Source organism: Littorina saxatilis, linkage group LG6 (assembly GCF_037325665.1).
Source record: "Littorina saxatilis isolate snail1 linkage group LG6, US_GU_Lsax_2.0, whole genome shotgun sequence".
NCBI classification, from domain to species: Eukaryota; Metazoa; Mollusca; class Gastropoda; order Littorinimorpha; family Littorinidae; genus Littorina; species Littorina saxatilis.
The window spans coordinates 20,908,266-20,923,630 of NC_090250.1; the positions used below are offsets into that span (position 1 = coordinate 20,908,266).

At 42.4% G+C, this 15,365-nt stretch overlaps 1 protein-coding gene across 3 annotated transcripts in view; it reads left to right on the forward strand.

Moving 5' to 3' along the window:
* The window catches only part of LOC138968733 (protein furry-like), a 98,426-nt gene extending 90,301 nt beyond the window's left edge, over positions 1 to 8,125 (forward strand). For all 3 annotated transcript variants that reach the window (XM_070341365.1, XM_070341366.1, XM_070341367.1), the window contains 6 exons: positions 89 to 187; positions 837 to 917; positions 2,710 to 2,823; positions 3,399 to 3,598; positions 4,376 to 4,473; positions 4,824 to 8,125. In XM_070341365.1, the coding sequence (XP_070197466.1) occupies positions 89 to 187; positions 837 to 917; positions 2,710 to 2,823; positions 3,399 to 3,598; positions 4,376 to 4,473; positions 4,824 to 5,098 (867 nt within the window). In that variant the 3' untranslated portion in view covers positions 5,099 to 8,125. The remainder of the gene's footprint in view (positions 1 to 88; positions 188 to 836; positions 918 to 2,709; positions 2,824 to 3,398; positions 3,599 to 4,375; positions 4,474 to 4,823) is intronic.
* The last annotated feature ends 7,240 nt before the right edge of the window (positions 8,126 to 15,365 follow it).

Here is a 15,365-nt window from a genome sequence, read left to right on the forward strand (position 1 = left end):
ATAAAAACAGATTTATGATAGGCCAGCTTATACATAAATATGCTGGCACCACGCTTTTTAACGTTTTGTATTTTGTTCCATTGGACAGTTGACAGGAGGCAAGGTGTTGGAGCGCCACAGGTTCTGTGTGCTGGAGATACAGGAGTGCGTGGAAACCTACAGCATGCGCAAAGACCAAGCTGAACAGGTGAGTGCAGGACAGACTTCACAGTGTTGATCCCAGGCCTCGGTCTTGGTTCATCGACGCAAGCTTTAGTGATCTGACGCATTGGTCTGACCCCTTGTGGGTCGACCGTCTGATAGTTTTGACATGTAGGTCTTCGTAGGATGTCTTCTGGACATCAATTTGTCTACAAAGCAGACAAAGCTAAGACATTTGGATATATTCATATTTTCAACCCAGGTCCAACTGACCTTTTGTCCTCTGAGGCTGGGAACAACACTGACTACTTATGTGTGTTTCCATGTTAAAGAAGAATTCTTAATAGCCTATTTGACCATGTACAGCAGCTCCCCCCCCCCCCCCCCCCCCCTTCCCCTCCCCTCCCCTCAGTGAAACAATGACGTGTAATTTGATTCAATTGTAAGGAATCTGTAAATTTTGGTGCTGTGAAACAGGATATTTGATTTATAGACTTTGGATTCAATACTCGTATGAGACTTCTTTAGTAGATCTTATCCTCTTAGGACCTGTAGATGATGCACTGATTTACGACTCAGCTTTTTTTAGGACTTACAAAAGAAAACCATAATGAACGTGTATGTTGTGATGGTAGATTTTGTGTGCATTTCATTGAGGTCAAGTCAATTGCAAAACGTGTATTGTGTTTGTGCAGAGCCTGGAGAGTTTGAAATCCACCATCAAACAACAGTCCCTTGGGGATGGAGGGACCATCACGCTGCTGGCTGATGACCAGGTCAGTTGTGCAGACCTGTTTACCCTTACGATTTTGGCGTAATTTATTACGATTTTCTGCAAAAAATACGCCATTCCGCTATCCGTGTCAAGACTACAATTTTCATTGAAAAAAAAAAAGTTAAAAAAAGTGTAATAAAATTTTTTTTTTATTATTATTTTTATTAATTCACATGTTTGGCATTGGTTTTTTCAATGGCAAAATGGGTTGAAAAAGCACAGCACTGACCAGAGATCATGTCTGTCTGATGAGACGCTGGAGAGCCTTATTCTAGTGGTGAAGTCTCGCCCTCACTCATTCGGCAAGCGCAAGTACAGTAGAGAAGCGCTTGACACACTGAAAAAGGCCTACTACGAGCAAAAGAAAAAGAATCAGTGATGCATGTGCTTTTGATGTGATCTTCTTCGAAATTATGATGACTACAAAAACTGACTGATGTGTTTTGTTTGTGAATGATGGATATTATGTGCATGATTGCGTTTCGCAGACACAGTTGTCACGTGCGTTGTAATTGGCGACGAATGCTGGATGATTACTATTTTTGTGCCAGGATTACTATTTTTGGGGCTGAGCATTACTCCAAAACACTTATGGGGGTAAACAGGTCTGGTTGTGTGACACATGTCAGGAATCATATGTTGCAAGTGTGTCACGGGATCCTATGTGTGGCGTCATGAATCCCACATGTCAACCATTCTCTCTCTCTCTCTCTCTCTCTCTCTCTCTCTCTCTCTCTCTCTCTCTCTCTCTCTCTCTCTCTCTCTCTCTCTCTCTCTCTCTCTCTCTCTCTCTCTCTCTCTCTCTCTCTCTCTCTCTCTCTCTCTCTCTCTCTTTCCTTTAGTCGTTATGGTATAATCTTTCAGATAGTGTTTGACTTGCAAAACAATGACAATAAGTTGCTCATCTTTCCTGCCCTATAGAAAATACGGTCTTTAAAAGGAGGGAGTCTGAAAATGGTGGTACATTTGTAGAAATTTTGAACAGGAAAACTGATTATCAAGGTCTTAAAAGGGGCTGAAATCTGTAATGTGGGGGTGGTTGGGAGGTGTCTTAAAAGGGGTGAAATCTGTAATGTGGGGGTGGTTGGGAGGTGTCTTAAAAGGGGGTGAAATCTGTAATGTGGGGGTGGTTGGGAGGTGTCTTAAAAGGGGTGAAATCTGTAATGTGGGGGTGGTTGGGAGGTGTCTTAAAAGGGGTGAAATCTGTAATGTGGGGGTGGTTGGGAGGTGTCTTAAAAGGGGGTGAAATCTGTAATGTGGGGGTGGTTGGGAGGTGTCTTAAAAGGGGGTGAAATCTGTAATGTGGGGGTGGTTGGGAGGTGTCTTAAAAGGGGTGAAATCTGTAATGTGGGGGTGGTTGGGAGGTGTCTTAAAAGGGGGTGAAATCTGTAATGTGGGGGTGGTTGGGAGGTGTCTTAAAAGGGGGTGAAATCTGTAATGTGGGGGTGGTTGGGAGGTGTCTTAAAAGGGGGTGAAATCTGTAATGTGGGGGTGGTTGGGAGGTGTCTTAAAAGGGGTGAAATCTGTAATGTGGGGGTGGTTGGGAGGTGTCTTAAAAGGGGTGAAATCTGTAATGTGGGGGTGGTTGGGAGGTGTCTTAAAAGGGGGTGAAATCTGTAATGTGGGGGTGGTTGGGAGGTGTCTTAAAAGGGGTGAAATCTGTAATGTGGGGGTGGTTGGGAGGTGTCTTAAAATGGGGGTTCCACTGTATCTCTGTGTGTAGGAAGCAAAACTCTTGGTGCTGAGAGACAAGACTAATTTGTGACAGTGGATGTTGATTTTTACATGTGCAGAAGCTGGACGTGTGTCGCAGACTGTACAAACTGGTCTTCCAACTGGTGCTGCTCTTTGAGTCCTACCTCAAACTGCTGGAAGTTTTCTTCCATTCTGTCACCGCCCTACCCAATGTAAGCCAGTTTAATTTTCTCTTTGGAGAGTAACAACATGAGTGTTGGCGGGTGTGAAGTTTATTCCTGAAGTTGTACGGTCTTTGTGTCTGTGACATTTAAGCTACTTTTATTTTGTTGCTGACTGTGTCATTCCATGGGATACAGCTAGTATGGCTGTGCATGTGTGGACAAGATTGATTGAACATTGTGTGTGTGTGTGTGTGTGTGTGTGTGTGTGTGTGTGCAGTGTGTGTGTGTGTGCATTGTGTGTGTGTGTGTGTGTGTGTGTGCAGTGTGTGTGTGTGTGCATTGTATGTGCCTGTGTGTGTGTATTGTGTGTGTGCATTGTATGTGTGTGTGTGCGTGTGTGTGCATTGTCTGTGTCTGTGTTGGTGTATCTGTGAGCATTGTGTGTGTTTGTGTGAGTGCATGTATTTGAATGAGCAGGCATGTGTACATGCATAAATGTGTACCTATGTGTGTGTGTCGTCCTTTTCTGTCTGCCTATCTATATACATTTGTGCCTGCGTGTTGATGCGTCCTCACTCCTGAATGTTCAAAACTCTGCATCCATGTACATGTGTCGTTGTAAGGTGACAGACATGTCAAGCCAGGTGACTGCCACACGACAGGAGCTGTGCCAAGCCCTGACAGAACTGGAGTCGGGCCAAGCGTCGCCGTTCAACGTGGACAGTAGCAAGGCTGTCACCAAGGAGGAGGCAGTGGCCAGCCTCACAGAATACCTGCACTCGCACCAACAGCTGAAGGCTATACAGATTCTGAGGTCCTTCAGGTTAGTATGTGGGTGTGATGGGTGTGAATTTGTTTAAATATCTGCACTCACACCAGCAACTGAAGGCCTGGCATACAGATTTTGATGTCCTTCAGGTAAGTACTGTATGTGGGTTTAATGCAGTGTTAGTTTGACTCGTGATGCAGAGTTTGGTAAAATGTCTGCCCTCACACCCACAGCTGAAGGCAATACAGATTTGGACGTTCTTGAAGTTGTCCTTAAGTGAGCCGGAAGTGGACTTCAGGAAGACTTAGCGAAGTCTTTGTGCAGAACGTTTAGTGCCAACCTTTCATGTAGCCAGCTTCACGAAGTGGACTTCGCCCAAATAATTTTAGGCTTTAGGTTTTGTGTAAGGGTTTAATCTGGTATTGCTTGACCTTGCAGTTTTGAGAAGGAAAGTCGTTTGTTAATTCAATATTTCTTATTGTCTTGGGTACAATGGTACTGAATCTGCATAACTTTCCCCCTTCCCTTACTGCTGACTATGTTCATTGGGAATGCTTCCCTGTGTTATTTGATCTTGGTGCAGTGTCTGTATCAAAGTAGCATGCTGGAAGAAAATGACCTGAAGTGAGAATGGATAACATTCATCCCATGGTATGAGGGGCTCCAAGGACGACAGACCAATTGACTTTTTTACTTACTACATTCACCAATACTGAGGGGCACTCTTTCTTGCTTAGCATATAGCTGTCAAGTCCTCACTGTGGATAGAATCTTAGAATCTGACTGTCATAGTGTAGTTGAATTTGTGTTTATTTTGTGTGTGTTGTGCAGGTCTATGTGGCAGAATGACATCTTTGGAATGACGGCAGAGGATGATGTCATCACTCTGCTCAACATCTACAGCTGCAGTCTGGCAGAGAAGAAACCAGGTCAGTTTAGAGGATATCTTGTACTATGAGCCTTTTAATGTACAGTGGTACCTGTGATGAAAGGACACCCTTGGGACCAGCTAAAAGTGTCCCTGCATTGCAGGTGGCCTGTCATTTTGGTTAAGAAAAAAGACAAAGGGACTCCAGAAGCGATCCTTTCATGGGAGGTATCCTCTCATCAGAGTGGCCTCATATCGCAGATGCCACTCTAAACTCTACTTTTAACCTTCCAAATAAGCTTTGTGCGCTTCTTTTGGATATATATTCCACAGCACATGTACAGATTATATTGATTCTTCAAGTCCCTTCATGATGCTTGTGACTTGCAACAACTGTTGTATGCTCCACAGGTGTGTTTGCCCTGACGCGTGTCGACGTTGACCTGGGTCATCTCTACGGCAAGATGATGGACATCAGCAACCAGATCACACACACCGACACCACCACCGCTTCTGCTGCCGCAGCCAGCACCACCAAAGACAACGGGGGGAACAGAGACGGAGGAGGGGCTGATGGGGGTGGAGGTGGGGGCGGGGCCAAGGGAGGGGGAGGGGCCGGTGGCAGCCCCGGACCCACACGTAGCGGTCAACTGGTCATCAAGACCTCGGACTCCAGTGTGCTGTAGTTGTGAAGGGCAGCTTTCCTGTACGGCTGAATGAGGCGGCGAGGGTGCATGCAGTTCCGTCTTCATGGTGTGCTGTGATTCATGCACTCTTGGTGGAAAAGGACAGACACTGGAAAACAGATAGACCTGTATTAAGTTAAATATCCCAGTCCTGTATGGGAGAGCTGCTTCACAACCACAGTTCACGGAAAAGTATGTTGAAAACATCTGAAGGGACATGTTTAAGGAGCAATGAGTGACACAGCATTACTGGACACGTGATGTGACAATCTTGTATGGGAGACCTAGCTTTTGGGCGTCAAGGCTTATAAGCACTTGCTGTAAAGGTCTGACCAATTGATGGTATAACTATAAGAGAAGAGGCTCAGCGTTTCATCAAAATCATTGATATGATGGTCCTGTGACAGAGATTTGCATTCTGACAACAAATTGATACCATAGAAGACAGCAGAACAGAGAGCCGTAAGGAGCAGCGGATAGAGTACTATTCTGCTGATGTCATAATCGTGAACATAAGATTCTTTCTGACCACAATTCATGTCCGCTGCAGACTTTTTGATGGCATCAGCATTTTCACCGGTGTACCTGAGGATTTACGACAAAGTTACACTGCTTCCATTGCACTATAACCATACACATCGTTTTGAAGTATATTGAGATCGGTAGAGAAGATCTGTAAAAGGAAATCCTTAATTTGATGAAACATGCTTATCTTCAGTTTGCTGATTGTTATTGTTTGTTTGTTATATGTATTGTTTGTTTTGTATGCTTTCATAAAACGGCAGATTCCCAGACACTGTCAATGACGGAATATTGTGACCTGCTTGTGCATATTATGATTATAAGCTTGTAGAATCAGATGAAATTTACAAAATTAAAGATAACAAAACTAGATTTTATGTCATTCTACTGTGGGTGTTTTTTATTTTTTTGTTTTTTTTTTATTTGTTTTTTTTGTTTCACAGAAAGAAAAGTGAAATTACTGTATTATTTTTGGTTTTTTTCTGTTGTGTAGTTTCCCATTCCTTCCACACAATACAGCAACAGTTTTTTGTAGTTTTTGAGTCACTTGAGAAAAAGTGACTCTATGTAATCGGTCAGTGTTAGTCTGTCCGGCCGGCCGGCCGGCCGTCCGGCCGGCCGTCCGTAGACACCACCTTAACGTTGGACTTTTCTCGGAAACTATCAAAGCGATCGGGCTCATATTTTGTTTAGTCGTGACCTCCAATGACCTCTACACTTTAACGATGGTTTCGTTGACCTTTGACCTTTTTCAAGGTCACAGGTCAGCGTCAAAGGAAAAATTAGACATTTTATATCTTTTCTCGGAAACTATCAAAGCGATCGGGCTCATATTTTGTTTAGTCGTGACCTCCAATGACCTCTACACTTTAACGATGGTTTCGTTGACCTTTGACCTTTTTCAAGGTCACAGGTCAGCGTCAAAGGAAAAATTAGACATTTTATATCTTTGACAAAGTTCATCGGATGTGATTGAAACTTTGTAGGATTATTCTTTACATCAAAGTATTTACATCTGTAGCCTTTTACGAACGTTATCAGAAAAACAAGGGAGATAACTAGCCTTTTCTGTTCGGCAACACACAACTTAACGTTGGGCTTTTCTCGGAAACTATAAAAGTGACCGGGCTCAAATTTTATGTGAACGTGACTCATTGTGTTGTGAATACCAATTTCTTCCTGTCCATCTGATGCCTCATATAATATTCAGAACTGCGAAAGTGACTCGATCGAGCGTTTGCTCTTCTTGTTTTATTTATTTTTATTTTTATTTTTTTATAATATTTGTTTTGTTTCACAGACAGGACAGCACGTTTCGCCCTGTAGTCCGGACTGACGATCTAACAGCGAATGACAAGAAGTGTCACAGAAAGAAAAGTGTAAACTGTATTATTACTGTTTCTTTCTGTGGTGTAGTTTCCCATTCCTTCCACACAATACAGCAACTGAGAAATCTTAACTTCATCTTGAACCTTATGTCTGACTGACTATTTGATTTTTACGTCCTCTTAGGACCACTTGGCCTATCCTTGTACATGTGTCAGGTTAGCTTACTGGCAAGTCTTCCAAAATGCATTGGATGAAATCCACAATTCCCCTTCCAAAGTACCCACTGTTTCGTGCTTCTCGGGCAACTCAATAATATCTACCCCCCTCTATAACCCAAACCTATCTATACATTTTTTCCTGGATTTTCCCTTGAGCTATGGAGGATAAGTATAGGCCATGTTTGTGTAAATTGTGACAATATTAATTCCTGCACAGTGTACAGTACCATGTAAAATTACTTACTAGTCATGTTTTGCAATTTGTTCTCCAATGAAATAATCTGGTCAGATTTGTTGTTTTGTATGTTCATAATATATGAAGTGATTGCATATTCATGGGTGGGTGTTCCCATTTTGATTGAGCTGCTAATGCTTCCTTATTAAATTTGTTTGCCTTACCTGAGTAATCAGCGAGTTTCAGCAATGAGCAGTGTTTGTCTGAATGGCGGGTGGCTGGGTGGCGGCCGGCCGGCCGTGAACAAAAAACGTACAGGTTGAGGAATTCTCAGATGTTTTTGAAGCTAGAGCTCTGAAACTTTACACACTTCAAAGGTTTGTTGACCTCCAGACATGATCCAAGTCTGGTTGACCCTTGTCAATGTACAAGGTCACAGCGGGGTTGAGTTTGGTCATAAAATGGACAATTGTTAATTTTTTTAACGTTACAGCTTTGAAATTACTTAAGATGAGTCGTAGGTGAGTCGAGATTATGCTTTTCTTGTTTGTAACAAATGGCATCTTAAAACAGCTTTATTGTCTGAGTTTTAGTCAGAAATAGTTGCAGTGTCACCGAGGTAGCTCTTGGCATGTGTGTTCTCCCTACACACAATGCTGGTACTTTTAGCTTTGTTGCAAATGTGAGAACAAATTCACCTTTAAGTGAGGAGCTAAAGGCTGTGCTGCAGGTAGGGATGTGTTGACATTTGCTTCTTTTCTGTGCCAGGAAAGTGCAAAATTTCCCTGAATGTATTCACAAAATTTGATAAAAAAACCACTTATCAGAGATACAGTAAGCATTCTTGTACTAGCTATGTGGCAGCTAACAGTACTGTACTACCAGATCATGACAACTATCAAAGGCGTTCAGTAATAATGACAATACTGAATAGTACTTAACATGATGAATACAGGCTAAATGTGTCATTGATCAAGTGTGTACATCTATAACAAATGTTCATTGTTTCAGTGTGACAATACAGCTCAGAAAAGAGTCTACTCAGAGCTTAAGTAGTGTTCCTGCATTGTGTATCCTAGTTTTGCATCAGACTACAGTGGAACTCCCCTTTTAAGACCTCCGAATCCCGCAGTGGGGCACTGCGGTTATGAAATTAAAGGCCCCTCCTGTTTTTGGAACCGCAGGAGCTTTCTAGTTTGCTGTTAGGTAGATTTTTGGTTCCTCTTTCCTGTCATGCTCTCTTTTTCTTCATGAATTCTTTTCTTTTTTCTGCCTTCTTGCTCATTCACCTGTATTTTTTCCAAAAATCTCTTCTCTTGCCGCTTGTCTCGCGATTCATGTATAGTTTAATCTGTTAGTGTTCTGATGTAAGTCCAGCAGTAGATAGGTTAAGCCTATTTTAACATACTGGAAACTGGTAATCTTCCAGTAGGTATTAATTTAGTTTTACTAAAGCCTGCTGGGACACAAGTAATGGGTTAGTGCATTTGTAAACAGGAATCGCTTGACAAGTGGCCCCCTTCATCCCCCCCTTCCTCGTCCTGATATGGCTCTGCGTAGTCGGCTGGACGTTAAGCAACAAATAAACAAACAAACAAACAAACAAACAAGACCTCCGAAAATCGGACAAAATCAGGTCTTTAAAAAAAGTCTTAAAATGGGCGTAAATTTACAAAGTTTTTGAATAGAAAGTCTAGGGCGGGGATGTAGCTCAGTCGGTAGCGCGCTGGATTTGTATCCAGTTGGCCGCTGTCAGCGTGAGTTTGTCCCCATGTTCGGCGAGAGATTTATTTCTCAGAGTCAACTTTGTGTGCAGACTCTCCTCGGTGTCCGAACACCCCCGTGTGTACACGCAAGCACAAGACCAAGTGCGCACGAAAAAGATCCTGTAATCCATGTCAGAGTTCGGTGGGTTATAGAAACACGAAAATACCCAGCATGCTTCCTCCGAAAACGGCGCATGGCTGCCTAAATGGCGGGGTAAAAAACGGTCATACACGTAAAATTCCACTCGTGCAAAAAACACGAGTGTACGTGGGAGTTTCAGCCCACGAACGAAGCAGAAGAAGAATGGAAAGTCTAAGAAAACAGGGTCTCGAAAGGAAGGCAGTCTTAAAGGGGGGTTCCACTGTACAACAGACCAAAGTTTTCACATGCTCTTCAATCCTAGCATCAGATTTGATGTTCATTCATTCAGTTACTGACTGTATGTGTTTGTGAAACATTCTGTGAATCATATTTTTTGGTAGTTCTGCTGTAAGTCAACTGGACATGCTGTTGGTATACATAGATCAAAATGTTTCTTCCGCCCAGAAGTGTGTGTGTTTTTGATGAACTGTTTAACGTGGTATATTTTGGCGCCAGCATTACATAAGCTAACAAATAAAACTACACAAAAACAGGAAATACTGTACCTGTAATAGTGTTATTCTATTACCGTACTGTTAGATTTTCAATTCATGTCACTTCACTTTTGAATAAATTGTTTGCTCAGATTTGTACAGCTTTTATAGGGGTTTGCTTTTTCTGTGGTGTTTGTTTATGAGATGGTATTTTTGTATAGTTCTTTATTTACTTTGTCTCTTTGTTCCTTATAATCTTGACTTTTCTTTTTCTTTATTATACTTTGTTAGTCGCAAGTGTAGTGTGCTTCACATGAGTATAACATTCTGACATCAAGCTGTGCAATAAAACTAGTAAATCGTATGTTGGTGTGGGAAAAAAGTACAAATGTGACCCTCCACCACGGAATGAGTCGCATGTCACCTTTGCATGATTTTCATATTTTTACATTTTTCTAAAGAGTTTGTTATGCTCTATCCAGTGGTGAAAACCGTTTCAGAAAAGAGCGAAAACTGTTTGAGTTATAAGCCTGTGACTAAGGTGACCCTCACACTGTTACCAGACACTCCCCGGACTTATATTAAGCCTAGCGCAGAACCGCGCGAGGTGACATGCGACTCGTTTCGTGGTGGAGGGTCACAAATGTGTGTGTGTGTGTGTGTGTGTTTGTGTGTGTGTGTGCCTTCTTGTCTGTCTGCCTGTGTCTGTCAGTCTGTCCAGATGTATTGTCTGTCTGTAAGTCTGTCTGTTTCTTTCTGTGTGTGTGAATGTGTTTTCAGTGCACATGCACACACACACACACACACACACACACACACACACACACACACAAACACACTGGTGCCTGTAGTTTGAAACCAATGATGAGAGGACATCTTCCAATAAAGGCCTTCCTCACTCTTGCCAAATACTTATCATGAATGTTACAGTAATCTGCTGCTCAACTAACTCCACCAATGCATACCTATCATGAATGTTACAGTAATCTGCTGCTCAACTAACTCCACCAATGCATACCTATCATGAATGTTACAGTAATCTGCTGCTCTACTAACTCCACCAATGCATACCTATCATGAATGTTACAGTAATCTGCTGCTCTACTAACTCCACCAATGCATACCTATCATGAATGTTACAGTAATCTGCTGCTCAACTAACTCCACCAATGCATACATATCATGAATGTTACAGTAATCTGCTGCTCAACTAACTCCACCAATGCATACCTATCATGAATGTTACAGTAATCTGCTGCTCAACTAACTCCACCAATGCATACCTATCATGAATGTTACAGTAATCTGCTGCTCAACTAACTCCACCAATGCATACCTATCATGAATGTTACAGTAATCTGCTGCTCAACTAACTCCACCAATGCATACCTATCATGAATGTTACAGTAATCTGCTGCTCAACTAACTCCACCAATGCATACCTATCATGAATGTTACAGTAATCTGCTGCTCAACTAACTCCACCAATGCATACCTATCATGAATGTTACAGTAATCTGCTGCTCAACTAACTCCACCAATGCACACCTATCATGAATGTTACAGTAATCTGCTGCTCAACTAACTCCACCAATGCACACCTATCATGAATGTTACAGTAATCTGCTGCTCAACTAACTCCACCAATGCATACCTATCATGAATGTTACAGTAATCTGCTGCTCAACTAACTCCACCAATGCACACCTATCATGAATGTTACAGTAATCTGCTGCTCAACTAACTCCACCAATGCATACCTATCATGAATGTTACAGTAATCTGCTGCTCAACTAACTCCACCAATGCACACCTATCATGAATGTTACAGTTATCTGCTGCTCAACTAACTCCACCAATGCACACCTATCATGAATGTTACAGTAATCTGCTGCTCAACTAACTCCACCAATGCATACCTATCAAGACCGGCACGGTTGGCCTAGTGGTAAGGCGTCCGCCCCGTGATCGGGAGGTCGTGGGTTCAAACCCCGGCCGGGGTCATACCTAAGACTTTAAAATTGGCAATCTAGTGGCTGCTCCGCCTGGCGTCTGGCATTATGGGGTTAGTGCTAGGACTGGTTGGTCCGGTGTCAGAATAATGTGACTGGGTGAGACATGAAGCCTGTGCTGCGACTTCTGTCTTGTGTGTGGCGCACGTTATGTGTCAAAGCAGCACCGCCCTGATATGGCCCTTTGTGGTCGGCTGGGCGTTAAACAAACAAACAAACAAACAAATACCTATCAAGAAAGGACATGTGCAACGAGAGGGGGAGGGGGTCCACTGTATTCCATGTCTCTACATGTCAGAGGTTGACCTGGTGTGACAGCTATAAGCAAAGGAAACCGGTTTTTAGGGTTGAGGCTAGCTGCAAGTCAGGTCCATAAAGCTTTGTGTTTTGTACAAATCAGCAAAGGCACTATAATTCCCAGACCCCCGTGCCCGTCGCCCAAGGAGCTGTTCACATCTACGACTAGTGCAGTCGACGAGTTAAGTTGACTAATGAACCGACAACTCAAACTGAGGGAATACAAACCCTTTGTGAGCGCACTATGCGCAGGGGCTTCCAAACTTGATTGCGCTACCTGAAGCGCTGTTCATGTCACAAGCAAGGCACTCGCAGGCCTACCGCGCGACGGATCAAATATTCATGACAGAAAGTAAGTAGTTAAAATAGAGAGGGTGTGGGGACTAATATGGGAGGCTCAGCTGGGAGACGGGTCCGGCGCAAGGGTGGGGGTGGGGATTTGAAACTCGAACGCACTCACAAGAGGAAAAAGCCAGCAGGCATAAGGCTTAGCGCGCGTCATAATATTTGGCGGCATTGTTCTCCGTAACTGAGGCACAGGCCTGTGTGGGTCCTTTCTTTCCGTGGCTGTATAGTTCTGATATTGTTCCTGTCACACACGTGTTGGACACTTCAGAGTGGTGACAGCAATTATTGGTGATTTTGTGAATGGTGAAAGTGTCTGAGAATTACGACTGAGCATCGTCCGTGCCGTCGAAGTCTAATACACATGTTGTATTACACTTTTTAATGTGAGAAATCGATCATTGATGATACGTTGCGTGTTTATGTATTGCCAGTGTATGGTGTCCAACTAACAGAAACCGGGTACATGTGATTTTCAGAAGGATATCTCAAGGCTGATTGTGTGATTATTGCGCCCGACAATCGAAAGTGACTTACACATGTGAAATTGTCAGGAGAATATTAAACTCTGGGCTGATCTTTGTTCTGCGAGAACGGACTTCTAACCTGTCAACTCAGTTGACTTGGTAAGTCGATTCAGGCATTGGTACTTTGTTTTCGGCGTAGAGTTCTTTGACTATTCTATCACTGTTTTGTTCAGCGAGAGCATTCGTTTCTTCATTCCATCTTTCGTTTCAATCTCATATCATACTTATAATAGGTTTGCTTCTGGGTGTTGTTTTTTTCGTGCGTCCGTTTTCAAAATAGCAACCCGCGTATTTTTTTCTTTTTAATATTTATCAAGTGGGACGACAGCTAGAGCTCAGTCTGCAGTCGATGCATAACATGTATGATATCTTTTTGTATTGTAAAGCTCTTCGTGCTGTAAGTGAAGCGCAAAATATGTATTATTAACATATACTATTTAGTTAGCGTTCCGTTACTTGCACCGAAGAACCGGCTTCGCCCCCGTTCCTTCTTCCCCTCTGGGGCGTACTTCCCGAAGTGAACTCGGAAGGGGTTGGGTTGGGAGGATGGGGGTTGGGTGGGGGCTGCGGCCGCATGAGAACATAACTGATAGGAAAAGTGTGAACGAGTGCAAGACTTCTTTCTAAACTCTAGTGACAAAACAGCCGGCAACAATGACAACGACAGCAATAAACATGTGAATGAAGTCTGACGTTCTCAGTCTTGCCCCGTGTCAAAATCCCATTGTAAGCAACGACAACTCACTACATCGCGAACAAAATTCGTTCTCTTTGAAGCTGTTCTTACCTTTTATTCTCTACCTTCATTAAAACCCGGAACCATTCAACCTTCTTCGCGACTTTCGTTCGTCGTGTTTGTGAGTTCAGTTCTATGACTGCTCCGGCCCTGTCTTTGAAGTTTTTCTGAAGCGGGGCGTGTGTTTATGACAAAACATGGGGTAACCCTTTTCACATAGAATGTTAACTTCATTATCGCATGATCTGTGTAATTCACAGCTATAGCCAAATCGGAAAAATAGCATTAATGGAAAATAAAATAGTAATTTTCAGTAATATATTTGTAATTTTCTCATGCACATTTATACTCTCATGTTTAAAGAGTGGAGTCCCCCAGGGGTCAGTTTTAGGGCCTTCATTAATGACCTCCCCCTTCATATATCTAATTCCAAAGTTAAAACGGAATTTTTTGCAGATGATTCGACGCTTCACACAAGCTGTAGGACTGTTCAAGAAATTGAAATTTCCTTTCAGTCTAGTCTGAATGACGTCAACAGTTGGTGTAACCAGAATTTTATGATAGTGCACCCAGGAAAGACAAAAAGCATGATTATTACAACAAGACAAAAACACCAGTCACGACTTCTTAAGTTAAATCTTTCTCTGGAATCACAACCTGTTCAGCAGGTAACGGAACATCGTGTTTTGGGTGTGATAGTCGATCAAGAATTAAAATGGCAATCTCATGTACATTATATTTGTCAAAAAGTATCCAAGAATTTGTTTCTGCTATCAAAGTTAAAGCACTATGTTGATATCGCAACATATCAACTGTGTACAAAATTATCTAGTGGATAATTACAGCAGATTATACAATAATCCAGTAGATTCATTATTCAAAATCTACTCTACTGACTGTCATTATCAGGCCTACTCACTACACAACATAATATTCACATGATATTCACATGAAAAAGTTAAACTCTCTACATCGTCGGGCAGCTAAAATCATGCTAAATGGTCCACAATTATCAGCTGATTTGAAGTTAAAGAATCTAAACTTCCTGCCGCTAGTTAAACAGTTACAGTTTCACAGCCCTTTACGGGAAAACAGCTCACCTCATTGTCTCAAATCTACCCAGGCTTTTACGTAGGGAAATATAACCCCTCCACTTGGACTTATAAAAAAAATCAACACCCTGACTGCTTCCAATACATTATTGTTATTTTGTTGTTGTGTTTTTCGTGAATTCAAATAGCAGGTTGCCACGTGTGCCATGTGATAAATTACTATTCATCGATAAATTCACATTCTGCAACGCAAGCACCAGATTGTTGCTTTTTGAGTCACTTGAGAAAAAGTGACTCTATGTAATCGGTCAGTGTTAGTCTGTCCGGCCGGCCGTCCGGCCGGCCGTCCGGCCGGCCGTCCGTAGACACCACCTTAACGTTGGACTTTTCTCGGAAACTATCAAAGCGATCGGGCTCATATTTTGTTTAGTCGTGACCTCCAATGACCTCTACACTTTAACGATGGTTTCGTTGACCTTTGACCTTTTTCAAGGTCACAGGTCAGCGTCAAAGGAAAAATTAGACATTTTATATCTTTGACAAAGTTCATCGGATGTGATTGAAACTTTGTAGGATTATTCTTTACATCAAAGTATTTACATCTGTAGCCTTTTACGAACGTTATCAGAAAAACAAGGGAGATAACTAGCCTTTTCTGTTCGGCAACACACAACTTAACGTTGGGCTTTTCTCGGAAACTATAAAAGTGACC